Below are 27,322 nucleotides of genomic sequence, written 5' to 3' on the forward strand. Positions count from 1 at the left end.
TCTGAAAATAAAATACACATGTGATGGACAGTAGGAAGTCCATCTAAGAAACACTTTCAAAAGTGTCCACTTAGAAGCGATCCGTAACAGAAAGGAGGAAGCATTAAGGGGTGAGTTAGCGAAGTCAGTGTGGGGCTTCTGCCAAGAAATTCCTCCTCAGAACAAGATTAAATTTGCCCACATTCTAGCTGTTTATCTTATATTTCATTTTATAAATATTTAGATATTAATATCATGAGTTCAAGTCTCAGCCAAAAAGATGTAAATGAAGGATATGCTAAAATGATATTCTTGAGCTCAATATAAATTTAAAAAACAAAGATTGAGCCACATTATAGCAACGATTCTTTTTTTTTTTTTTTTTTTTAATGTATCTGGTACAGGATCTCACTAAGCAACTCAGACTCGCACTGAGCCTCCTGTTTCAGCCTCCCCAGCACTGGGATTATAGGATGTCCACCACATACTGTCTCCCGGTGGCTGGCTAGGGACACTTAGGGCGGGGATCATACCCAGTTCCTGGGCTTGCCTACGCAGGTGCTTAGACCACTGAGCTATCTCTGCAGCCTTATAGCAAAGATTCTTTAAAGTGACTGAGGTATTTAGTTCCTTTAAAACCATGAGTGTTTAGTCCTGGATATAGTGGTAAAGTAAATATTAATAAAAATTCACAATGAAGGGATAAAAGAACTCTGATCTGCTAAAATATCAAACAACCCGAGCTGGGGGAACTGACTCAATTCTGGCAATGTGTAGCTCATCAAATAACTTCACCATCAAATATTTTGAGGCAAAAGCCTACAGTCAAGAAAAATCCTTCTAATTAATCTGTTAAAAGATTTCCAAAAATGTGGCTACTACATATTTTCACAAAGAAAGAGAAATTCCTAAAATGGAGGTGTTATGTATGTAATCTACAGACAGGGCTTTCTAAGAGATTAACCAACAGTCATGCTCTTGGTTATAAAGTTGTCTTCTAGCTACCCTGCTTGGCAGGCTTTCACAGCACAACCAGTGCTCATCACGCCCAAGCATTCTGTAGACAATGTGGAGATGAATGTTTTAGATGTCACAACTTCAGCTGAAGAACATTTGTGCTTTTAATACAATAACGTATGGAATTCTGGGTTAATGTATTTAAGGTTTTAATATGTGTAGGATTTTTATATTAATATGTTTAAGGTTTTATTCCCTTCAATAAAAGAATATTACTTTGGTTGCCAGGGAAACTATTTTCTACTTATTGTTTCATTAATACCAGGAATAGTTCATTGGAATAAACCAATTAGCCTTTTTGTGCTTGAGTTTCACTGCCTGTAAAACGGGATAAGAGTATCTGTACTGGGCCAGGGAGATGGCTCAGTAGAATAAGCGCTTGCGTGGCAAGCGCAAGGGTCTGAGTTCAATCGCTGGTTCTGAAAAAAAAAAAAAAAAAATCTGTACTAATTATTCACAGGAATATTTTGAAGCTAAAGTAAAATGCTAGAATGCACTTTTATTTTTTAAAACACAATATAAATGCTATCGTTAATAACAGTATTGATAATGTCACAGGTACCATGTCATGTGACCTATTCAGGCGTGTGCTTAAGGTAGGCATTCCTATGAGGTCACAGGATGAATATTTAGTTCGATTTTATTTTAAAAATAATAAATCACAAAACTAAAATGTTTGAACAAGGTCACTTAACCCTCTCCCCAGGTGGCTGGATATATCACCATGCCACCACCACCACCACCGCCACCATGGCCACCGACACTGCCATCACCACCATCATCACCACCATCAATTTTTAGGTACATGGTTAAAAGAGGAGATCTTTAATATGTCAGCTTTGTTGGGAAAACGTGTCCCTGGCACAGGTGGTCTGCAGAAGAAAAGCCGATCTTCACAAGAGCTCTGTCCTCTGCTTTGATTTGAAAGTGTGGCCCTGGGTAGGGAGGGACGGTGCCATCTCAGGCGGGTCACTGAGGAACCAGTTCCCTCAGAGAGGCCAGTGCGGCATGGATGCGGACGTGCAGTCTGTTTTCAAAGTCGTAGCCAGAGAAATCCTCCTGTGGAGCCAGAGAGAGATGTGCGTGGATGGTTAGCTGAGTTGGCCCAAGGAGATGGGAGAAGCCCCGTGCCACTGCATCCCCTGTCACATTCTGTACACTCCTGGGACAGGTTGACATCCACTTGGTTTTTTGCTGAAACTTCATACTCTGTACTTAGGTTTTAAAATGTAAACTGAATGTTGATAAAGTTCTCTTCGGAAAAATTTTCTGATTATTATTGAAACAGTAATTTTATTTTATTTTTAATTAGTTAATTATTTATTTATTTTGTGTGTGTGGCCAGCTCAGCCCACCAGGGGGTGGGACTGGCTGGCATGTGGGGCTGGGGATTGAACCGCAGTCCCTGTGCTTTTGCTTAGCTTAGCTTGTTCTAAGTAGGTGCTTTAGACCACTGAGCCATCTCACCAGCCCTGAAACAGTAATTTTAAACTAGTCTAAGAAATTCTTATTTTATTTTGGGTGTGTTCCAGGGATCAAACTCAGGACCCTGCACTTGCCAGGCAGGCACTTATGCTGCTGAGCTATCTCCTTGGCCGACAAAATTCTTAATTTAAGGACATGGTTATGAAATCAAAAGTCCCATTTTTTTTCTGGAGCAGCGCAAAACACTGCATGTTTATATTCCCGCCTTGGGAGGCGGAGACAGAAAGCTCACTTGGACCCAGAAATTTGAGACTAGCCTTGCAAGAAGTGAGACCCTCCCTCAAAAACTTAAAAAAGTTCATTTGCTCACCCAAACACTAAGACTAAAGCATTTATAAAACAGGCTGGAGACTGATAGGAATATCTTCGTTTTGTTTTGCTGAGACAGGGTCTTGCTGTGCAATTCAGGCTGACCTCGAACTCCTGGCAATCCTCCTGCCTCAGCCTCTCAGGTGGTAGAATTACAAGCGTGTGCCACCATGTCTTGTTGGAATATTTTACAATCTTGGAAATTTTACTTACAAGCCAAGCGCTCACTGAATTAACCAGTTCTCTCATGCCCTTTCCAGCACTAACCTGGAATGGTACATCTCTATACAAACATTCAGATGCACAGTGAACAGGAAAAGAAGGGCCATGGGAAAGAGGGAGATTCAGGACTTTTACCTTTGCTTGAAGAAGTAGAGTTCTGCCTCTTCCTACAGTCTAAATATAAGAAAAACATGTTATCTCTTAGTGGGCACATTCATTTATATTCAAGCAGAAAATGTTGCCATAGGAGGGCATGGGAACTAAGTCCCCAGGACAGATAGATATAGATATAGAGATATTAAGGCTACATGAAGAGTAAAAACTTAAGGTAAAGAATATGGTCATAGAGGTTTCTATCTAAATTTGCAAAAACTGCATTTTCTGCTGGGTATAATGACCGTTTCTCTCAAATTTGTCTCTGTTTGAAAGTCATGCATGTAACTCAAGTTCCAGCAAGGACACAGTCTCCTCAAAGACACTGAGACAGAGCCACAACCTCCCCGGACCCTTCCTATGTATAACTGAGGAAGGCAAGAAAACCAGAGGGCTCTAGGTTCACTTTTTTTTTTAAAATGAAGGATGCTTTGCACCTGCTTGTGTGTATATCTTGCCAAACGTTATTAAAATCTACATGTAATACTTTACCTCTGGTTTGTCCAATAGGAGACAGCCAAGTTCGTAGCAAGCATACGGCTGAACGTACAAGTTATTCTGACGACACAATTCGTCTTTAGCAGCCCGCTGAAAGAACTGAAAAATATACAAATGTTACTGGAACAAATTCATTTTCCTCCTTGGTGTAAGGCTCGTCACAACCCAGGAGCTGTGACAGAGATTAGATTTTCTGTCCCTCTCTCCTCTCTTCCTTCCTATCCCTTCCCTGCCCAGCTCAGAACTCGTTCACATGCCTTCCTGATAAACTTCCAACAGAGTATGCTGCCCACCAGTCAGCCTAATTCGTGCAAGTTATTTTTCCAACTCCTACCAATACTGCTGCTAATAAAATAAAATAAAATCTTTATCTGCATTTAAAAATCTAAACATTCCCATTTTAATATTTAAGCAAAAAACCTCTCCTGACGTGTTTCAAGCGTGTCTTGCTGGTACCTAAGCACATGATCTATTTAGGGCCATGAAATAACTATCATACTTGCACACTACAAAATCAGATTTAAAATGTAAGCAGGTTAGCATTCTAGGATTGAAAACACAAGGCCCCTATTACTCTCCATGAACTCTTCCAAAGAGTGGTCAGAGTAACATTGGAACAAAAACTAATCGAGTGGGGGGCCAGCACGGCTACAGGGCACCTGCCCAGCATGTCTGAGGCCCAGCGTCTGATTCCCAGCTGAGGCCAGAGGCTTAGGTCCCACATTAGTGATCTCTAGATGTAAGAGTGGAAAAGTGAACACTCACTAACACACCTGATCGCTTTAGTTTTTGCTTAACTACGAGACTGCATTCTGCACCTTCAAATGGTCTGCCTCACCTCTTCCCCTCAAAACTGTCAGCTCTGATAAGTAGCTTGCACCAGAAAAGAGGCCATGTATGAAGAAGTCCTAGAAATCCAGTTACATGAAAACCATCACTTCACCCATCATCAGCTCCTAGTGCCTGCAGAAACGGCATTAATCAAAGCAGACCCAGCTCTTGTTGTAGTGGGAGGCGAGGCTGTAGTGAGCGCTCTTCCCCTTTTCCTCACAAGCATGAATGTGGATAAGGTCGTGGCTTACTCTGCTTCAGCCACCACACAGTGACAGCTCACCTGAGCAGCATCTTCTGAGTTCCCCAGACACTTGTGTATGGCACCGAGGAGCAAATACTTTAGGCCAACAACGGACGAGTCATCCACTTCGTGGCAGGCTTGGAGGGAAGGGGGGGGCATGAGAGCCAAAGAAAGGAAAAGAAAGAAGGAGCCACGCAGTTAATTGCTTAGATATTGCCCATTCTTAAATGACTGTGTTACTCTTCCTCTACATCTTCAGCTCAGGCTTCTGCCTCAGAAGCTCAGAAAGCCCCCATTCCTCATCCATTACTGAGTATCCCCAATTAGAGAAAGACAGAAAAGCCAATCTCTCATGAGCCCAGCACACAGACAGAGAGAGAGAGAGAGAGAGAGAGAGAGAGAGAGAGAGAGAGAGAGAGAGGAAGTAGAGAGAGAAAGCTGTAAGATTTAAGGCCCAGGAGATTTTTTTCATTCATTTTAAAACTTGTTAGTGTATTCCATTGAGACTAGAAGCTTGAAATACATGCTATATATTCTATTCACTTAGCTGAGTACCACGTCAAATGATTTGGGCTTTTGTTGGAACCTACTCATGTATCCTGAATCTTATGAACAGTCTTTATGTTTAAAAGAAAAACCTCACAATTTGTATTACGTTGTTATTACATGAAAGAAGCTAATCTGAAAAGACCACACACTGCAGGATTCTAACTATGTGACATCCCAGAAGAGACAAAAGTATGGCGACATTAAGAACAGTGGCTGCCATGTTGAGCGAAGGAGCAAAGAGCCTGCAGTGATGGGCTCAGCCCTTCTGCCCAGGGTGACAATGGTTCTGGGGATAGTGGGTGTCAGCTCTGGGTCACTGATGATGACGCAAGCAGGAGGCTCACCGTGAGTCTGAAGCCAACCCGGGCTACACAGTGAGTTCAAGGCCAGCTGCTGCACTACCTCGTGAGGCCGCATCTTCAAACTTCTTGGCATTAAAAATGAAGTGAAATAGACATTTCTCCAGAGAACACACACAAATGACCAACAGATGTATGAAAAACTGGGCTCAACAATCTTAGCGGTTAGCAAATGGAAATCCAGGTCCCAAGGACGTATTACCTCCTATCTGCTGGGATGGCCATGAGGAGCAAAACAGAACAGATGGACAAATGCTGGCGTGCACGGGGAGAGACCAGAGCCCTGCCACTGTGGGAAGGATGGTGTGGCTGCCGTGGCAAGCGGGCCGGTGTGCCCTCAGACACAGACAGCACTAACACCCCATCTAACAAACTCACCCGGGAGTTTGTCTCACAGCACCGAGACCAGAGCTCAAAGCCATCCTGCAGCCCCATGTTTGCTGCGCCATGATTTGCAATAGCCAAGAGACCGAAGCCATGTGAACACTCGCCATCAGGTGACTAAGGAAGGTGCGGTGCATACACACCATGGAATGTCATTCAGCCTTTAAAAAGAAGGAATTCTTATTGCATGCAACAACTGGGGTAAACCTGGGGACGCGATGCTGAGTGAAACAAGCCAGCCAGGGAAGGCCAAAGCTCCCTCTTACGTTAGTGGAAATGGCCCAATTCACAGCAGCAGGCGGCATGTTTTTGGTCAGTTGCTGGTGGAATCCCCAGGTGCAGAGCCTCACGACCTGCAGCCCTGCGTCTACACGCACGCAAGCATGCACGCACGCACACCAGACATGTACAGATGTTCCCTTATTGGTGCAGAAATGCTTCTTTGGAGGGTCGCCACAAGCCACAGTGACTCTTGGCTTTTTGCAGAGGTGGTGTCTGGGGTGAAGAGACGGTGACTCTTTGCTTTTCACTCCTTGGAACAGTGTGACTATTTCCACTAATTGTGAATTCCTTAAAATATTAAAGCATTATGATGCTAGCAATAAATAAAATGTAGGGGGCTGGTGAGATGGCTCAGTGGTCTAAAGCACCTACTTAGAACAAGCTTAGCAAAGCACAGGGACCGCGGTTCAATCCCCCAGCACCACATGCCAGCCAGCCCCGCCCCCTGGTGGGCTGAGCTGGCCACACACACACACACACACACACACAAATAAATATAATTTTTTTAAAAAGTTAAAAATAAATAAATAAAATGTAGGAAATCCAGGAAAAGAAATATTCCAGGCCTTACCAATCTTACATGTCAGGGGAAACAAATGATGCAAAAGACAGGCAGGTAAAGAATATTTGTTAAATAAAAAGTGCTAAGATAAAAAACCAGTCAGGAAGGGGAGTGAGACTGTGTGCAGGTCCAGCCTCACAGACAAGGGAGCATGAGTAAGACGTGGGCAAGTGCGTGCAGGAGCCAGGTGGGCACCGGGGAAGAGCCTCTTGGCACAAGGAGAGCACGTGCAAAGGCCGCGGGGCCAACTGTGCTGGGGGAACCGAAGACAGCATGGCTGGAGCCCAGGGACCCAGGGACGGCAGCAGTGGTCACTGCCCACCACCGAATGAGGTCAGCGTCTTCTGCATGTGATGGTGAACTGTAGAGGACTCCGAGAATCAGGGTGACACTGTATGACTCAGAGTGTAACAGGGCACCGTTTGTTCTGCCAAGAGCACACAGCAGTACGCAACACGAAAGATGGCAGCAGGTGGGTTGGCGGCAGGATGCAAACTCCAGCACTCCAAGGCCAGGGTCAGTGGCCTCCCAGCACAGCTGACAAGGGCTGCTACAGATAGGGACCTGACACGCTCCACACACACCACTCTGAGGCTTGGTGGACAGCCTAACGAACGCTTGTAAACCATGCCGTGGGCTCTCGGGTCTTCCTCTGCAAAGACCCACGCTGCGCTCCCCAGGGCTGGGTGCCTTTGAGCATTACCACCCAGCACTGGGGAACGACAGCAACCAATGGACAGAGCCCAGAGTGGGTTGGCGTTCTAAAAAGTTACTCAAAAGCAATCTCATATCCACTGCAGGCTGCCTCCTTCTCTACAAACAGACGTTTGCTGTTTGTTCATTCTGAAATCTGGAAAGGGGTTTAGAGAATATTTAGTCAAGAATCATGTAAGTGGTAAATATTCTGTGCCTTTCAATTACTGCCTGCCTTACACTTCATTTCTGTTTTAGTTTTCTCTCAATATAGGACCCTGCACTTGTGCAATTAAAAAAATCCTTGAGATCCTTCCTTGTTCCTTCAAGGTAGATGTTGGTAGACAGACCACACTTGCTTTCACAAGGGAAGAACTTTAATTATGCAAATCTTTTTAAAATGACCACAGTAGAACTTAACATACCAAGAAAACGACTTTTCTTTTCTAACTGGGAGGTTGCACACCTGCTGTCCCCATGGGGCCACTGAATGAAACTGCTTTTAGAGTTCTCTTTGCTCCCTGGAATATCAACATTGGAAAATTTCTGACCTATGAGGGCAAACTTTCTTGCTTTTGTTTACATACAGTAATAGGCAAATTCGTCTGTAGGAAAGTATGATAAAAACATGTAATTCAACAGATAATAATATATTGGGTCAAAAACAAGTGCGACCACAGAAAAATCTGCTGAACGTTCTACCTTGGCTGATGGATAATTTCTAGAATAAACCAAGATGGTCCTGCCAGATCTCTTTTGGGGAGGGGCAGCATAGGTATATGTGTGAATGAGAATCCGTTCCCCAAAGAGGCTCTCTATGAAGCCATCCTGTTGGAGACATGAACTCGACTTTCAGCGGCCTCGGCTTGCGGTCACACCCTCCTGATGATGGTGAAGCTGTATGTGTGGGTGCAAAAGCCATTCCCCATGATCAGCATGCTGTCCTCAGATCAGAAGTAGAGACACCAGCCCCCGGGGAGACCTGGGAAAGTCACCAGGCTGTCCAGAGGGCATCTGCGCGTTGTGACATGGACATGACCACACCGGCTGCCTTTCCTACATCCACGGCTCCACTGCGGAGCTGGTGCTTTGCTGAGCTACAAAATGCCATTCTGATGCCTACATGGAAGCTTTACAAGAGAGGTTATGTTATTTCTTTGGTAATCAACAAAACTCCACTTTCATTACAAATTTATGCTGCAACAAAAATAGCTTTATCATAGTTACCGATGGCTTATGGGTTTTCTAAGTCATGAATCAAAAGCTGCAGGTTTATAATTACATTCCTAGGTACTTTCCCAAGTGAAGCAAATGTGTATGTCTCTGCAAAAAGATTTGTAAATTTGTGCTGCACACTTCCACACGTAGCAGTTGTACTCTTGCTGTTAAAAATGTCTGTCAGTAGGAGAATGAGTGCGTGAAGAGCAGCGCAGTGCAGGAAGGGCCCCGCACTGGAGCACCACTCAGCAATGAAAGAAACGGCCTGCAGGTGCAGGCACCCCACGGATACATCTCAGACGGACAGGTGAAGCTCTGCACGAGAAAGCAGATCCTGTATGAGTACAGTTATATCAAGTTCAAGGACAGGCCGAATGAACCCATGAATGTAGACCCTAAAGCACAGGAGAAATGTCAGGGGCAGTGGGAATGTTCTGTCGTGACTGACCATGGATGCTAGGCTATTTGTCATAAATCATTGAACTGGACGCCATGTCACCATGAGCAGACACGTATATATAAAGTAACGTGGGGCTTGCACTGGAAATCCTTGCACTCTGGAAGGCTGAGGTAGAAGGATTACAAGTTTAAAACTAGCCTGAGCAACACAGTGAGACCCTGCCTCAGAAAGAACAAAACAAAAATGAAAAAAAGGGCTATAGTGTAGCTTAGTATGAAGGCTCTGGGTTCAACCCCCATTACAGCAAAATTGAACAAACCACAAAGTACTTTTATAGGGAATAAGCTACATAAGCTCAGCATATGCAGTAAGCCCCGTAACTGTGGAGCTGAAGACACGTGTAGGCAGGGCTCCACCTCATCCCCCTAATGGGGTGAGCATGTGTATCCACCCCAGCGCTCCCACCCCAGCGCCGTGAGACAGCACAGCCTGCCCAAGGCCTTTATCCTGGAAGGACAGAGCCGCACTGAAGATGCTGACGGACATCAAAAGCAGCCCGCAGCTGTTCTTACCCTGACTCATCCTCTGCAGGCTGGAGAAGGAGCAGTTGGGCAGCGCCTTCCACAGGTACAACACCTCGATGGACGCCAGCACACACAGCACGGTGGTGGGGGTCTGCTTCCGAAACCTCTCCGCCTGCAAGGAGTCAGTCTGGTCAGGCTCTGTATTTTAAGAACTGTTTTAAATCTAAAATACACCCGGGAGACATGATGGAGAGGGCTCACTGCCAATGCGAACGATCCTCTCCTCAGAGCTGAAATGAAGAGTCGTGTATATTTTAAAAAGATTTGCTCTAATTTTGCTGCAATGTGCCTCAGGCTCAGCACTGCACTCAGCCTCCTCCCGAGGTGTATGTGTGCTGAACACACGGCGTGGAGACCAGACTCCTACAAACCTCCGCATTTATAGTATAATACAGTAGCCCGGCGGGCCTGTGTGGACAATGTGAGACTGCATGCATTTCAGCCACAGATTGATCAACTTTTAGATGTTCTCCTCAGTCGCAGGCTCTCAGTTGCATTCCAAATCAGAATCTCACTTATGCTCCAATAAACTCATGAAGTACTCCCTCAATAAAGACTAATAAAATTAAAAAACAAAACCAAAAAAACTGCTCATGCAGTAAAAAGAAACTCAAAAACTGAAATCATGGATAATTGAGGCTGACATGCTTCTTAACTCAAGGCAATTTAGTGAAATCCTATTCTTGGAAGTGCAGGGTAACTTCGGGTCACGGCTCCAGTGCGGGGCTTTCCACTGGCCACGCTCACACTCCTATTCTGTTATCACAGCAAACCGTGACACGTCCCATCTCGAGGGCCAGTGCGCCTCTTCTGGGTTCTTCCAAAACTACCTCCCTGGCAGGCACACAGCCCCCTCCAGACAGGTCCCCAGGTCTGCAGGGCCTGCAGTGCCTATTCATTTTGTAGTTTTCCAAATCTGCTTTCATTATTTGAAGCGAAAGGAGCACTTCTGACTCAGAGCAGAAGACTGCAGGAGCACATTCCTTCCTTGGGGCTGAACCGCATGTTGTGGGCCATGTAAGTCACCAGGTTTGCGCACGGCCCCCAAACCTTGTTCCAGTGGTGGGGGTTACGCAGCCCATGATACACACTGCACCAGGTCCACCAGTTCCAACGTACCTTTTTCACTGAGAACTGTTCAATCTGATTGTTTTTCCTTTTGAAGAGTTTCTGAACTTCTTTAAAGACCATCTGTGCCCCATCCACATCACCTGTGGCTCCCTGACAAACTGTAAGAAACCAGAATTGTGTTTCTCAAGTCTCAAGCAGAACACATACGTCAGTAAGTGAAGCCTGCAGTGATGAGGGCAGCAAGAACCGGGAACAAATGGGGCTGAACGCTGCTACACAGAGGACACAGAGGACTGTCCCATCCTGCCGGCTGTCACCCCTCCGTTCAGCTATTGCACAGGTGCCTGCGTTCTCTCGCTGGAGGACACCTTTGTATGTGACAAAATCCTAACTACCGCGCAGTGTATGCATCCTACATGGAGCCCACACGCTCAGAGAGTGGAACAACAAGGACTCTAGGAAGGACAGTGGGTGTTCAGGGGATCAGAGAGGCACATGAGGCATCCCTGTCCTGGGGGAAAAGTCATGAATTAGTCCTGCATGTGTTCATCTCCCACCAACCTCCACACGCTTCCAGTCAGCGCATGAAGAAGCGGCACACAGGCCTGCACCCCAAAGATCTCAATCTCAGCTGTAGGGATCGTACACATAGGTCCATAGCTATGCAGCATATGGTGACAGCAGGCCAGAGGGCAGGAGAACCAGAGCACTTTTAGAAAAGCTGGGGAGAGAAGGCTCTTTTCCTCCGTGGTATACAGAGAGCTGGGAGAGGTCAGGCTGAGCCTCGCAGCACGGTAGTGTTTGAGAGCAGCGCACATCTGCATCCGACCCTGGGGCCCACGTGGACGTGGCTTCCTCTTCCCTCCCTCTTCTCCACACCCCACACCTGGCACTCGCCCCAGCTCCTTCATGATACTTGCTCTCCCTTCTCTCCACCCCTCTGATGCGGAATTTACTTCTGTTCATGTTTCATTAGTTACTGTCTTGGCTCTAGGTTTTTTTTTACTCCCCAGGTGGAAGGGTCTGAAGCTGACTTGAAAATTCCACCTCTTTTCTCCAACGACCCCTAGGACCAGGAGGCCTTGTGCTTCCCTGTGCGCCTGGTGAGGCAGAGCACAGGCGTGGGACACGTCAGAGGCTGGGTCCTATCAGCAGGACGGAGAAAGCAGAAGCAATTTCTGCAGAAAGCTGAGGATGTGAGGTGGCAGGAGGGGCAGGAGACTCCTGGGAGTCAGGGCTTAGGCTGAAGCATCCAAGGAAGAAATGACCCCCTTGCAACCAGGGGCACAGCCCCGGCCAGCAGCAACCCCAAAGGACCTCGTGGGGTGTGGCAGCAGCATCTCGGCACCAGAAGGAAGCTGCCTTGTGTAAGCAACCTCATTATTTTATTGATCAGGGGACACAGAGGTCCAGGAAGTGAAGGGCAACAGAGAGAAAGAGGGAAGGGAGAGAGGGAGGCCAGGGTGCTGTGGACCTGCTTGGTGCACTACAAGCAGGCAATAATTAATATTAATAAATTGGCACAAAAATAAACTGCAAGTCTCTCCCTGGCCTACATGACTTGTGGTGAGGGCGCTGGCTGGCTAAAGGACACGTTAATCTCGAGTCAGAGCTAAGACCTGCAAATAGCTTGCAAAGTAGCAAAGAAAGATAACTTGTGACTTGTGCAAATTCCGCCTAGCTCTGTAGCAGCAGGGGGCAATCAGGTCACCAGCTAACCGATCTGCTCCTGGTGCTTTTCCAGTAACGCACCGCTCCTCCACCCCTGAGCCTCGGCTGGCCAGCCGGCCGGCCGTGTGGGCAGTTCACCCCCTGCCTCCTGCAGCTGCTGGCACCTCCTCCCCCACCAGCTACGCCCCAACCCTTGTTGCCCCCCAGCCCCACCCCCACCCCCTTCTACCACTCCCCCCAGCTCTCCACTCCCATCAAGCTGTACACCTAGTAACAGCCAAAGACACCAGCCTCGTGGGCCCAGCCCAGCACTGGGTTTTGACCATCCTGGTGCCCCTTGTAACTAAAATATATGTGTGCCTGTGTTTTGCCCTGAGCAAGAGATCGGTAGACCCGGGGCCTATGGAAGGGGAAAGAGAAAATCAACTAGGGTTGAAAACACCCCAAACGGCCTAAAATCGCAATGCCTCAGAGCCGGAGGAGTAGAAGAGCTCCACCTAACTTCTCTTGCAGACAGCTGGAGGTTCTTTCTAAGGTGGAGCTGGGAATAGGTCCTAAGGCTTTTTCACCAGGCTACATCCTCACCCCTTTTTAGTTTTTAAATTTTGAGAGAGGGTAAAACTATGCCAATCTTAGCACCAAAAAAAAGTCTGGGTTAGTCTTGAACTTTAAGAATCACTTATGTGGCCGAGTAAGGAGAGTTCATCATTACAGAAACCGGAAAAGGTATCCATACAGTTTCTTAAAGGCAGGAAAGTGAAACTCCTCTGGTTCTGCACCCCTACAATTCCAAGCCATGCAGCGCTTCTGTTTCACGGGAGCAGATAACACCTTTGTCCACTAGGTGGCAGTGTATCCTCAACTATCTCATACAAGGGCCCAAAACCCTGTGAAACAGAAATCATAGGTGTTCAAACACCAGGCCTTCATAACATGGCACTGTAATACAAAGGAATTAATCGGACGGAGCAAGACTCAAACATATTCAACTTTCTAACACAGGACACCTACCAAACAAATATAGTAACATGATAAAAAGACATGTTCAATTCTCAAAAATTATTGAAAATTCCTAATTAAAAAATACAGCAAAGGCAGAAAGGGAATAAAGGAAGGTGGAGGCCATGAATGGCAAAATGTCCCAAATCTAGGAACCCCTCAGGATGGTTATTTCTGAGACAGAGCAGAGGACTGCACAGGTACAGCAGGAAAGGTGGGGCTGCGGGCCGTGGGGAGCGGCTCGGACTCCAGCTCCAGCTGGCTCAGTGAGCAGTTCTCTCCACTGCTGGGTGCCACTGTGCAAAGCGCTAACACGCTGCAGAAGTCCAAGCTGCATGCCCTCCTGCCACGGCACTCTGTCTGCCAGGGCAGGGCGCAGGCAGGCGGGGCCTAGCCGCGTGGCTGGCTACTTACCTGCAGTCAAATACGCGTAGTAGCACTGTGACCACCTGGACTCACTCTTCAGCCTCTCGAAGGAACCAAACGCGTCCTTGAAGTTGAGCTCGATCATGCTGCACCAACCTACAGAAGTCATACTTTAGCATCTGCCCCAAGCACGGCGCGCTGCGGCTCACGGGTCAGCAAGCGATCTGAAGCTGCCAGCTATCCCTGTCTGGGAATGTTTTGGGAACCACTTAAGAAACTTACCTTGAAAACATAAGAAACTTTTTTTCCCCTTAAATACTTTCAGACAAGGCCCTTAACAACAGATTGAGCAGTAGATGGATACCCCGCGACTGCCTCAGAAAGTCTCAGGCGCTCTCTTCATCATTAACACTAAGCTGTCAAGCCTCTGAGAGCAGCAGAGAACAAGCCAGTCGGGGGGACGCAAGCCCCACCCTTTCTCTGCACATGGGGGTGGTGAGCGAGGGGCCCTGCCAAGGCAGTGAGACCCTGGCCTTCTGTAAGGAGCAGCAGCACTAAGACCAACGCTTGGGCTCTCACGGTTATCGCGGGGCTGCCGCCAACCAAGCCCCCAGGGTACGCCAGCCTGCGGAGAATTCCCGCCGAGCCTTGGGGCAGTCTTGCCGTGGCAGCTGACAGTGACCTCCTCATACTGGCGAGGACACAACCAAGTGGACCAACAGGTCAGTGACTGGCTCAAGGCCAACCAACTGCTAAAAGGGAAGAACTGGGGACCAAAGTCCAACACTCTGCCCTTTATACACGGTGGCCTCTAAAAAACAATCCTGGCATCAAGTGTATCCGTAAGGCACCTCATCACCCTGGACTTGCCATTCATGCTGTGAGGGCGGGGGGGGCACGTGCCTCCAGAAAACAGCTGTGAAATTCGATGGGGTACAATGTATTTCAGAGTAAAATTTTAGGCGCATTATTTTCATCCTATAAAAGACATCAGGGTGAGACTCGAATTGAACAGAACAGGCAGAGCGGCACCCTGAGCTGCTTTCACCCTGAGTCTGCTTCCCGGCCTGGGCTGGGTGACCCTGAGCTTCCTCTGCTCTCACATGCTATCCTGTCACAGGCTGTGCAACGGTGCCCCAGCAAAGGCTGCCCAGGCTGGGCTTTAGGGGCATGGCTACTACTGCAGGCAAGTCCAGAAGAGCTCAGCACACACAAAACTGGGCTCCTCCACTGACTGTAGGCATTTCTCTTCCTGAGGCCTAAGAGGCAAGGAAAACAGAAAGCTCACAGGAAAGTTCCCAGTATCTGCCTCCGTACTTTGACTTTAAAACGACTCAGGAAGACCACAGTGTCGACAGCAGATGAGGCGAGTGGCAAAGCATGCTAGGGTCTGGAGGTGACAGCTGACAGCTGCTTCAGCCCTCTGCAGAGGGGCTGCCAAGTGCCCATTCGTGCTGAACCTGGGATTCCCAACCTGCTTCTCCTCACTGCCCACCTTCCTCATGCTTTGCCTGTATGCGAAGATGGGGCTGACCTGCCGTACAAGGTTGGAACACTAAGTATGAACCTTTTTTCTTTTCCAATTTACAGCTATTTTTTTTTCTTTTTTAATGTATTTAGTGCAGGGTCTACAGGGTCTCACTACACAGCTGGGACTTGTAGTCATCCTCATTTCCAGCCTCCCAAGCACTGGGATTACAAGTGTGTGCCACCATGCCCAGTCACAATCACCATCTCAGCACGCCCTAGGGATGGGGCTGGCACAGCATGCTGGGGATCGAACCCCTGCCCCTGAATTTGCCTAAGCGGGTGCTTTAATCTGCTGAGCTATCTGCCTGGTCCATTAGCTTTTAACTTCTTTAAAACCATTTTACCCCAAATCAAGCCACCAACAACACATAATTCTGGGGCCAACATCTAACTCTTCTAAGACCCACTCATAGGGCACACGGATGACACTCAGCAGCTGCCTGAGAGGTGGTGAAGGGCTGCAAACCCCACTCTGCAGTGCTCAGCCCCGCTTGGTGACGACCCCAGCCCAGCACCCTGATGGCCCCTACTGCCGCAAGAGCAGGAGCTGGTGTCTACTGCAGTGGCTGCTACACCTCCAGCTTGGCCTGGAAAGGCAGGGATAATGCAGCCCTAGCCCACGAGGCCCTTGTTTAAAAAAAAAAAGAAATATGTTTTTTGTTTTAAGCCCAATGCTGGGCTTCCTCTTGTCAGAACGGTGGAAAAACATGACAGAAAAGGATTTGCCTCATGTGCCAGGGTCAGAGAGTTGAGGGCACTCAGGAAAAGTCTGAGCAACACTTTGAGAGAGGAAGGAAGAAGCCTTAGGCAAAGAACCACCCCCAAATCTGCTTAGGAACTGATCTCTGGCACGGGGGAAGCAGCAGGGAGCAGCTGCGGTACCAGCAGGCTTCCTGTCTGAACCCCACAGCTTCTGTGGGGGTGCCTCACCCCAAGACAACGTCCACTGCCTCAGTGCTGGTCAGTGGGAGAGCTGGCATTGGGGTCTAATACTCTCCAGTGCTGTTTTCTTCTCAAAAAAGCACTGTTAGAAATGAAAAGCAGCTCTGTATTCCAATGTGCAGTCCAGGAAGCTCTTTACAAATGGCTATAGTGTTACCGGTGAGAAGATTCAGCGAGGTAAGGATCATTCCTCGTGCTGGGTCCCAATTAATGAAGTCACTATTACACAAGGTAGCATTCTGCAGACCGAGCAGCGTCACAGATGAAAAGCTGCACCAGAGAGCCTCGGCACCGCTGTGCAAGGGCCAGGGAAACACTGCACGCTTACCAATTTCATAGAGACAGACATGCTGGATTTCTCTCTGATCTACTGCAAGCTCCAAAGCCGTATGGAAAGAAGTCAAGGCACTGTTGATCTGACACTAGGGCAGAAAAGGGAAAACAGAAAAGGAACCGAGTGACTATTAAGATCTGCCATTAACATCATAGTCATAATTCAAAACCATCTTTTTCCTAAATAGTTATTTACAGGATAAAACAGGATAGAAGAGGGCGATGTAGGGATTGCTAAGAAAGCCCTCCAATTTGCCACGCAGTGTTCTGGGACTTACATAAGCACAAAGGACTTTTTTTTTTTGGAGACAGTGTCTCGCTGTGTAGTTCAGGCCAGCCTTGAGCTCACTGTAGTGCAAGCAGGCTGCAAACTCTTGGCAGTCTTTCTGCCTCAGCCTCCCAGTGCTGGGATCACAGGTGTGCACCACCCGTACCTGGCTCTTCTGGTGACAAGTGTCTCAGTACGCTGCCCTGGTTGGTTTCAAGCCAGCCTCCTGCCTCAGCCTCCTGAGTAGGTAGGGGTCACAGGTGTGCACTTCTGTAGTCACATGGTTGGGGGCAGTGGATTCTATGGCAGGTCCCAGCTCACGCCCACCCACTACCACAGCGTGGGCCGAAGCTCTTCTTTTATTATCACTTTGTTAATCTAGATCTTGTTATCAGGTATATTCAAAAAGCACAGGGACTACAGTCCATCCTCCAGTGCATCCCCAGCCCTGGCCTAGAAATTCCCCCACCGCACATGGTGGATGCCAGCAGCCGGGGGCCTCTTCCTTGTGTGGCCCCTCAGCCCCGCTGCACGGCTGGCAGCCAGACACGCTCAGAACGAGGCCTCTCGCTGCTTCCGGTGGCCAGTGTGAGACGCAGACGGTGCTTCCAGCTGCTACATTCATCTGCCCCTGACCAGACCCTGCCAGCCTCCCAAACGTCAGCTCTGCTTATTTTAGTTCAACAGCTGTCCCCTTCCTTTATCTGTAGTTTCACTTTCTGTGACTTCAGTTACGTGGTCAACTATGGCCTGAAAATGGTATAATACAATAAGATATCTGAGAGAGAGGGAGACAGGCAGATAGAGGGACTGACCACATCCACACAACTTTTATTACAAGCATTCTGTTATTAACAGGGGAGTTACTGTTAATATCTTGTTTGCCTCATTTACATATTAAACTTACCCTAGGTGTCACATGTAGAAAAATCTCATGAGGTGTGATCACAATATAAGGTGAATAACTTTTTAAACAATGTATTATAGTAAAAGACCGCCATTTATCCCCGTCAAAATATGCCTTTGCTTCACCACACTTGAGCCCTTGTTCTTTTCACTTTCTGAAGCCATTCCGGAAGGCTTCACTCATAAGTGTCTTTCTGTAGCTAACTGGGAGTCCTGAGTGGCTCGAAAGCGTCAACGGCCATTTCTGACAAACGAAAGCATTATGTGTGTCCTCAGCCACTTTATTCCCGGGCCTGGCTCCCCAGGACTTCTGACTCTTCCCTGAATTCAGCATAGCCAGGAAAGTGATTCAGGACATGGAGACAGCCGTGACAACGCCACTAAAGGCACAGAAGAAGACCTCAGAGCTTCAGAGTGATGAAAACAATGGACTTCGTGTGTGCACCGCAAGGGAAAGGACTTTGAGGGGAGTCATGACAGTGTGTCTTTTACTATAACAATGTTTTAAAAATTTAAACATTTGCCCCCTTTTTCGGTCACACTGCTTAGACAAGGCTTGGTACTATCCGTGGTGCTGGGCATCGTGGTGTTCTTGGAGTGTATCCCACTGTGACTCAGCGGGGGAACCTCAGGTCAGCTTGTGACGCAGGCACTCTAGGCAGAGTGACTCATTAACTGAGGCCGTGGACAGGTAGGTACGCAGGTCTCTGTCCTGGATCACAAGGCCCATAGCACTGGGATCCTGTCACCACCCAAATGCTGCTGGGAACTCACACCAACTCCTACTCACACTCAGCTTAAGGAGCAGTTGGGGGACCCTCTCGGGATGTATGACTCTGAAGCCACAGTGATTGTTTAAAAAAAATTATTTATACATATATATCCCAAATACCAACGTGCTGAAAACGTTCTTCGCTAAGCACGTGTGTACGTATGCGCGCAGACACCTGGACGCTCGTTACGTTTCCCTGTCTGGACTGACAGCTCTTCCCCTCCCTCCCCGACACATCTGTTTACGTGAAGCCTGTACGAAGGTTCTGCTTCACATGCACCTCCTGTTCATTAAGTGAATGCACTGGGCTTTCCTGTGCAGGATATTTCTGGATGAGCTCTTGTCACCAAGCTGTCCCCAGCTGCAGGTTCAGTGCATGACAGTGCAATGTCACACTGCTCTTCAGAGGACAGAAAATATGCAAAAAGTACCTATTGCACAACTATGACATGTCAGGGAGCAAAGAGGCTCTGAAATATAAAGGTGAGGAAAAGCAACAGCTCTCTGAGCACAAGAAAGAGGCAACCAAGAAGGAATTTCTGAACCATCATTGCTCTTAGCCTTTTCAAAAAACTCTGAGATAGACATGGTTAATGCCACTGCCAGAGGAAGTAAAGCTCAAAAACATTAAGCTACTGGCCAAGATCAATAAGCCAGGGAGTGAGGACTTAAATTCTACTGTGGTTGCCTGGGAAGCACACTTTCCTCAGGACACGTGCATGCAGATGTGATTCAGTTACTGATCTTCAAGTAAGGGGCTCCTCTGGGATCATGTGGGTGGCCTGGAAATGGAGTCACCTGCAGCCTTACAAAGCCAGGCCAGAGGGGAGCTTGGCATGTGGAAGGAGAGTGGCACTATGGGCAGACATGGAGACTGGAGCAAGCACACTGCAAGCCTGGAGGGCTGGTGACCACTGGACAACGCAAGAGGCGAGGACAGATTTGCCCTCAGCCTCAGGAGGAAGTGAGACCCTGCAGACACTGGTTTCCCAGGAGCTGGGAAAATCCAGTTACCACTCAAACCTGCTGCCTCCGAAGTGGAAGGTTCCATAAACCAGAAAAAGAGGTGAACAAACCCAGGATTCCCAAAATGTGTGCGTTAAGGATTTACAGGTTGGGACAGGTCTTGGGCAGCAAGAAGGCGGGGAGGGAGAGCAATACCCCAAAGTAAGAAGAAGGGGTCTGCATGCTAAGCGAGACAAAGGGGATCTGCAGTGAGCAGAAGCATATACAGGCCTTTTTAAAAACTATCAACGTGTCAAACATCAATTAAGGAATGTATCTTAGACTTTGTAGGTTTGGAATACATGCAAGACAGCAGCTTAACCTTCTAATTTTTTTTATTTTTGGTGACAGGGTCTCCCAGGTAGTTCAGTCTTGATTTGAACTCATGAACTTAGAGCCATCCTTCTGCCTTGGCCTACCAAGGGCTGGGACTACAGGCCTGTGCCACCTCACCCAGCCCTAGACAGCAATTTAAAATCCAAGATGGCCATAGTTATGCCAAGTTAGATCCCTTACACCCAGGTAAACAGATTTTGGATTGCTAGCCTCCAGACTGCGTGACAGTATGTGATGTTTTGGGCCAGTAATGTGTGACATGGTGTTAGGGAAGGATTATAATATTAGTAAAGATTAAATGGTGAAGAAAGTGACATGCTTTCTGTTAAAGAGACTAACAGAACCATGAAGTACAAAAGCTACATCCTAACACTTAATTACAATTACCCCAAGAGCAGGTACAACACCAACTTAACTCTGTCCTGATCACTCCTCGATGACTTACAACAAGCAGTAATTAGTTGAAGCAGTGGAAAAACGTTTTTTCTTATTTTCATCAAAGTAATTGAAAATCAGCAATAATCTATGAAATTTTATGACTACAAATTAAAAATATGTGCCACAGAACAGAAAGAATTACGCTCAAGGGATACCTGATTTGGCTGAGTTTTTAAAAGAGAAACACATATGCTGCTCTGAAGAGGGGCTAGTACGAAAAAGCCACTGTGTGAGGGTCTGGACTGCGCCGCCGCGCCTTCCACCCCACGTGGGGGCCTGCACCATACCGGCCGCACCTTCTGCCCCGCGCAGGGGTCTGCGCCGCGCCAGCTGTGCCTTCCGCCTCGTGTACTGGTGACCAATCACAGACACCACATGAAGCTTTGGGCTTTAGTAAACTGGCAGAAATGTGTACTTGCTTTCCAACTTATGTTGAAAGAGAGAGAAGAAGCAGTTCCAGAAGAACCGTATGTCTTTGACAAATTAAAATCAGCATAACCTGTAGCCACTGTGTTGTGACCACAGGGACAGTAGGCTTCTTTTGGACAGGTGTGTTCCTAGGTATGCTCTCAACTGTGGAAGGGCTCCGCTGTCCCGTTTCATTCCGAGCGCTTCTGTTACGTAGGGCAGCACTGGCCATTTCCCAGCTGTCATGTGTTTGTCACGTTACTATGTTCTCAGGAATTCTCATAATTCAAGCTTTTTTTCTTGGCTTTTGCACAAATACGAGTACATCGTTTCCAGATAATGACAAGGCTCCTCACCTTCCGTAATGGACTCGCCTGCACGCTGGCGAGGACCACCAGATGAAGTATGGAATCACGGAAGCCCAACGTCCACCCTGGCCGTCTCCATGGGGTTTTCCTAGTACTGAAGGCTGAACTGAGCTACATTCCCAGCTCATTTTCTGAGTTCAGTGTAGGATCTTGCTACGTCACTAATTTTCCCAGGCTGGGCTAGAGCTTGTAACACCCCTGCTTCAGCCTCTCAGTGTACCGGGACCCAGAGGAGCACTACCACACCCAGCTGCTCCCCGTTTTCCATGCAATATTTCTAAGGTTGCACTACAAACTAAGATCTGCTGCCTGGCTTTTGTTGATGTTATTTTTGACCAAAAGAAGCAATTACTTTTTTATTTAAAATTTGCTAACAATTTTGTCTTTTTAACAAAAATTGTGGCTTGGGTAGTGCCTCCCATTAACTATAATGCATAAGATTATATAACTTTATCTGTTCCTTAACACTGTAAATAATAGGCATACATTTCCAGAGGAAAAATACTGATTTGAATGGCAAGTGACAAGCTGTACCTGGTGGTGGCCTTCACAGTGGTAGGGGTCTGGTGGCAGGCTTCACAGCAGAGCCCGATGCTCATTTCATCCGCCTGTGGCCCACCGCTACCTCATTCAGCACTGCTATCTGTGCCCCTTACCTGCAGGACGCACCTGGCTGTCACAGCTTCGGTAGCACAGAGCTAACCCTTGCCAATGTGGGAAGCAAACCCCACGGGGTGCCCTGAGAAGGACCAAAGGCCTAAGGAGGGACCACAGGGGTCTCTGCACTGTCAATAAAAGGAACGCCACTTTTAAAAGAAAACACCCAGAGTTCTACATAAGTTGCAGGCTCACTGCAGAAATCACACTCTCCAAGGCTGCTCTGTGCAATACGCGGCGACATGCTACCCAATACCACCACCAAATCTTCAAAACTTTCAAAACTGCTTCACCACCTGGAGACCAAACACTCTGCAGGAAAATGTAAGTCTTTGAAGGTTGTTTTTTTTTTTTTTTTTTTTTTAGTGAACGTGAAGAACTGGAGCAATTACTGAAGGCCACGCTCCATCAAACGCGACTGCACTGAGAGCATCATTCTTAGCAGCCAACCACAGTACAAACCTGCAAAGCCTTTTCCGATTGGTCAGGAGAGGATCCTGCCTGCAGTGAAGCTAATCTGCTGTGGACTCTTAGGGGAGGTTATAGTTCAAAAGATGGCATGTGCTTCTCTTTTAGTGGCACCATACTTGGAAGAACTGATGGAACAGTGGAGGACTCTGAGGCACCGATGCTCCAGAGGACCGAGTCCCCGTGCCGTGTAATTCTGCCAATGTTGACGACGAGGAGCAAACCTTGCTTTGAGGGGGTATTTTCAGGAGGGTGTGCCTGAGGAGATGGCAGTGCACTTCTGTCTCCAACCAACAACACAGCCACAGAGCTAGTCAAGCGTTCGAATGCGTGCACGGCAGCAGGCTGAGCCAGTCATTCTGTGTTGGTGTAAGTAAGAATGGAGCAGAAGCGGAGTCCGGTCTCAAAATGGAGGTAAAACCGCCGCCCGGTCGCCCCCAGCCCGACTCCGGCCGTGGCCGTCGCCGTCGCCGCCGGGGGGAGGAGGGCCATGATCCAAAGGAGCCAGAGCAATTGAGGAAGCTGTTTATTGGTGGTCTGAGTTTTGAAACTACTGATGATAGTTTAAGAGAACATTTTGAAAAATGGGGCACACTCACAGATTGTGTGGTAATGAGAGATCCTCAAACAAAACGCTCCAGAGGCTTTGGTTTTGTGACTTACTCTTGTGTTGAAGAGGTGGATGCAGCGATGTGTGCTCAGCCACACAAAGTTGATGGGCGTGTAGTGGAACCAAAGAGAGCTGTTTCTAGAGAGGATTCAGTAAAGCCTGGTGCCCATCTAACAGTGAAGAAAATTTTTGTTGGTGGTATTAAAGAAGATACAGAAGAATATAATTTGAGAGACTACTTTGAAAAATATAGCAAGATTGAAACCATAGAAGTTATGGAAGACAGGCAGAGTGGGAAAAAGAGAGGATTTGCTTTTGTAACTTTTGATGATCACGACACAGTTGATAAAATTGTTGTTCAGAAATACCACACTATTAATGGGCATAATTGTGAAGTGAAAAAGGCCCTTTCTAAACAACAGATGCAGTCTGCTGGATCGCAAAGAGGCCGTGGAGGTGGATCTGGCAACTTTATGGGTCGTGGAGGAAACTTTGGAGGTGGTGGAGGGAATTTTGGCCGTGGTGGAAACTTTGGTGGAAGAGGAGGTTACGGTGGTGGAGGAGGTGGCAGCAGAGGTAGTTACGGAGGAGGTGATGGTGGATATAATGGATTTGGAGGTGATGGTGGAAACTATGGTGGTGGTCCTGGTTATAGTAGTAGAGGAGGGTATGGTGGTGGTGGACCGGGATATGGAAACCAAGGTGGTGGATACGGTGGTGGTGGAGGAGGATATGATGGTTACAACGAAGGAGGAAATTTTGGTGGTGGTAACTATGGTGGTGGTGGGAAGTATAATGATTTTGGAAATTACAGTGGACAGCAACAGTCAAATTATGGACCCATGAAGGGGGGCAGTTTTGGTGGAAGCAGCTCTGGCAGTCCCTGTGGTGGTGGTTATGGATCTGGTGGTGGAAGTGGTGGATATGGTAGCAGAAGGTTTTAAAAAACAACAGAAAAGGGCTACAGTTCTTAGCAGGAGAGAGAGCGAGGAGTTGTCAGGAAAGCTGCAGGTTACTTTGAGACAGTCGTCCCAAATACATTAGAGGAACTGTAAAAATCTGCCACAGAAGGAACGATGATCCATAGTCAGAAAAGTTACTGCAGCTTGAACAGGAAACCCTTCTGGTTCAGGGCTGTCATAGCCACAGTTTGCAAAAAGTGCAGCTATTGATTAATGCAATGTAGTGTCAATTACATGTACATTCCTGAGGTCTTTTATCTGTTGTAGCTTTGTCTTTTTCTTTCTTTTCATTACATCAGGTATATTGCCCTGTAAATTGTGGTAGTGGTACGAGGAATAAAAAATTAAGGAATTTTTAACTTTAAAAAAAAAAAAAAAAGAATGGAGCAGAAGCATGGGGGATGGCTGTCTAGTTTCACTACCTGGGTTAAAGGCATTGCTGATGAATGTGAGTTGGTGTACTGTGTTACCCACCAAGAAATGTGGGCTAGCCAAAAGATGTCACCTGAACTCATCAAGTTTTTATGAGATGTGATTAAAATTATCAACCACACACATCTCCTCTTATACACAGAAGCGAGCTATCTAAAGGTAGGTCCCTGGCCAGAGATGCTGGGTGATGAGGGCCGCTCTAGAGGCTTCTTCTAGAAAAACTCACCATGGCAGCACATTTCAGTAATGCAGAAAGGGCTGAAAAGCTTGCCTATCTGGGTGACACATTCCACCTGTTCAAAGAGCTCAAGCTGTCACTTCAGAAAAAATGACAGCTGCGTTCAAGTTGGCGGATAGAGTGGCTGCACTCAAGGCCAGACTGGAATTATAGGGGAGACAAGTAAATGCTGGGGTTTTTGATGTTTCACACACTAGTAGAGATCCTGAAGGAGGCGAGGCCAGGCTCCCTCTCTCCCAGCTGGTGCATGACCACCTACCTCCGACAGCAAGAGAGGCTGAGCACTACTTCCCAACCACAAAGACCCTCACACTGGGAAGAGCAGATCTGTGATGTGGCTGTGAGTAAGCCAGGTGAATCAGCTTTGTCCCAGCACGGCATCAAGGGGTTGAGGTCACAAATGACAGTGGCCTTTAAAGTATGCTTAAGACAACTGCACATTTCCACAAATTCTGGGTGAAAGTCAAGGTGAACTATCTTGACTACCCCAAAAGCCCTGAGAAGCCTGATTCCACTTCTAGCCTCTTATTTTTGTGAAGCAGGGTTTTCTGTGGTGATAGCAACCAAAACAAGATTATGGAGTAGACTGCATGGAAGCAACACACATAGCTGTCACTGTCTCCTATGACTCACACTCTCTCTCTCTCTCTCTCTCTCTCTCTCTCTCTCTCTCTCTCTCTTTGTATTTTAGGGAAGGGTCTACAGGGTGTTCAGGGTCTCACTATTAGATGGGACTCGCAGTGATCTGCCTGTTCTAGCCTCCCAAGTGCTGGGATTATAGGCATGTGCCACCATGCCCAGTCTCAATCTCTGTCTCAGCACGCCCTGGGATCAGAGCAGGCATGGCAGGCCCGGGGATCAAACCCTGAGCACCTGAGCCTGCTTGCAGGCACTTTAATCCACTGAGCTTTTTGGCTGGCCCGCCTATGACTCTCAAATGGGACTATTTTCAGGAAAACAACCTCAGGGGTTGATTCTGCATTACACTGAGTGGTGTAGCACTGCATATTATAAGCAACTATAGAAGAAATGCAATGCTCCTGAGTCATCACAAAACCGTCCCTCCTCATGGTCCGCGTAAACATGACCTTCCGTGAAACGGGTCCTTCACACCAAAAAGGTTAAAAGCGCAATGTTGGACCAAGCATGGTGGCTCACATCTGTAATCCTAGATACTCAGGGGGCTGAGGCAGAAGGATTTTATGTTCAAGTCAAGCCTGGGCAATACAGTGAGACCCTGTCCCAAAAATTTTTAAAAAGGATGTAGGATGTAGCTCAGTGGTGGAGAACTTGCCTAGCATATGAGGCCCTGGGTTCAACCCCCAGTAACATAAAAATAAAACAAAACGGTACATTTTGGGATTTGATTTGCTAATACTAACCTTGAGTTTCTGTATCTGGAATGAAGGCCTACACGGTTTTATCTAGCACTTTGGCATCAGGATTATGCCATGCTTCTAGAACCAGCTGAAAACAGTCCCCTTTTTCTGTGTTCTTGAACTATGTAAATGTTTGGCTCATTTTTAGAAACCAAATCTATCAACTGAAAAATTTATTTGAAATGGTTGAAGCAGTAAATACTTATTATCATTATTATTATTATTTTCCTAACTGGCATTGAGTACAACAAAGAATAGTAAACTTAGGGCTGGCCCAATAGCTCAGCAGATTAAAGTGCTGCCTAGGCAGATGCAGGGACCAGGGTTCAATCCCCAGGGGGCCATGCTGATCCCACCCAGTGATTAAGACTGGGCGTGGTGGCAGGCACCTGCAATCCTAGCACTTGAGAAGCTGAAAACAGGAGGATCACTAGGAGTCTGATCTGTGTCGTGAGACCCTGTAGACCCTATACTAAATACATTTTAAAAAAGAATAGTAAAACTTAAGTCAATGCTTCCAAATTCCAGTGCAAACTTCCTCTCCAACACACCTTAGATGTCAGGAAATAACTTGGTTATATTCTTGGGGGACATTGAAATATATACATTTATGTAAATAAAATGCTCTTAGTAAAGAAAGGTACTTTGCCCTTAAGAATAAGTGCATGTCCCCTGTTAACGGTTCCAGAAAATTAGTCACGTTGTTTTATAACATTCAGAATAAAGACTTACTACTCGTGGCAACTGAGTTCCCCACCAATTGTTTCAGACTCACCAGAAGAAAGCCTAGATTTTCTCTACCAGCCGTATATAAGAGCTGTACATGGTAAGACTGCACCTTAAACAAAAAATGATGCACTGCCTTGCTCGAACGCGTTCATAAGAAAACTAATTCATGTGTCTCACTGCCGCGTAACTTTGATTTGAAGCTTAATATTCCCGTTGGCTTGAGCCACTGGTGTTATGTGCATGACTGTCCCATCAGATGGCATGGGACTAGTGGCATAAGCCACTTGATGGCAGTCACACATGCCCACCAGTGGCTGAAGCCGGTGGGAATGTGTGAAATCCAAAACAAACACTTCTGGGCCCTTTGGAGAGGCAGGTGAGAAGGAAACTCACACACCCAGCGCCTAGGTAACATTTTCCATGCCATTTAAAAAAGGTTACGTTGTTCTTTTTTTTTTATTTGCAGAACTAGGAATTGAACTCAGGCCCTTGCACTTGCCAGGCAAGCGCTTATTCTGCTAAGCCATCTCCCCAGCCCGGTTACGCTGTTCTTACAGAACAATTCTCACATTAATATCTTCTCAAAACATTTTGAAAGTGAAGATCTTAAAGAACAGCTCTGATGACATGAGAGAGCCTGACACTTACCGATGCCAGGGCCCCAG

General features: G+C 47.2%; 2 protein-coding genes across 5 annotated transcripts in view; one reads left to right on the forward strand and one right to left on the reverse strand.

Moving 5' to 3' along the window:
* Positions 1-1,488: 1,488 nt before the first annotated feature.
* Positions 1,489-27,322, reverse strand: part of Ttc39c (tetratricopeptide repeat domain 39C) — a 41,081-nt gene continuing 15,247 nt past the window's right edge. The window contains exons 3-10 of one of the 2 annotated variants that reach the window (XM_023720426.1): positions 16,677-16,770; positions 13,925-14,032; positions 10,889-10,998; positions 9,758-9,881; positions 4,778-4,875; positions 3,658-3,762; positions 3,148-3,186; positions 1,489-2,055 (exon numbers count right to left, since the gene is read on the reverse strand). In XM_023720426.1, coding sequence (XP_023576194.1) covers positions 1,966-2,055; positions 3,148-3,186; positions 3,658-3,762; positions 4,778-4,875; positions 9,758-9,881; positions 10,889-10,998; positions 13,925-14,032; positions 16,677-16,770 — 768 coding nt within the window. In that variant the 3' untranslated portion in view covers positions 1,489-1,965. Of the gene's footprint in view, positions 2,056-3,147; positions 3,187-3,657; positions 3,763-4,777; positions 4,876-9,757; positions 9,882-10,888; positions 10,999-13,924; positions 14,033-14,158; positions 14,387-16,676; positions 16,771-27,322 lie in introns of those variants that run through there. The other variant, XM_023720427.1, reaches the window with a different exon arrangement.
* LOC101571478 (heterogeneous nuclear ribonucleoprotein A3-like) lies at positions 22,707-24,236 on the forward strand. Of its 3 annotated transcripts, none has more exons than XM_004635775.1 (2): positions 22,707-22,721; positions 22,794-24,127. In XM_004635775.1, exons 1-2 carry the CDS (start codon positions 22,716-22,718, stop codon positions 23,859-23,861), a joined length of 1,074 nt encoding a protein of 357 aa, XP_004635832.1. In that variant the 5' UTR covers positions 22,707-22,715; the 3' UTR covers positions 23,862-24,127. The 3 variants fall into 3 exon arrangements, with proteins under 3 accessions (XP_004635832.1, XP_004635831.1, XP_023576193.1); XM_023720425.1 differs by having other exon boundaries at positions 22,711-23,541; positions 23,671-23,881; XM_004635774.1 differs by having other exon boundaries at positions 22,707-24,236.

Source organism: Octodon degus, unplaced genomic scaffold (assembly GCF_000260255.1).
Source record: "Octodon degus isolate 3935 unplaced genomic scaffold, OctDeg1.0 scaffold00075, whole genome shotgun sequence".
NCBI classification, from domain to species: Eukaryota; Metazoa; Chordata; class Mammalia; order Rodentia; family Octodontidae; genus Octodon; species Octodon degus.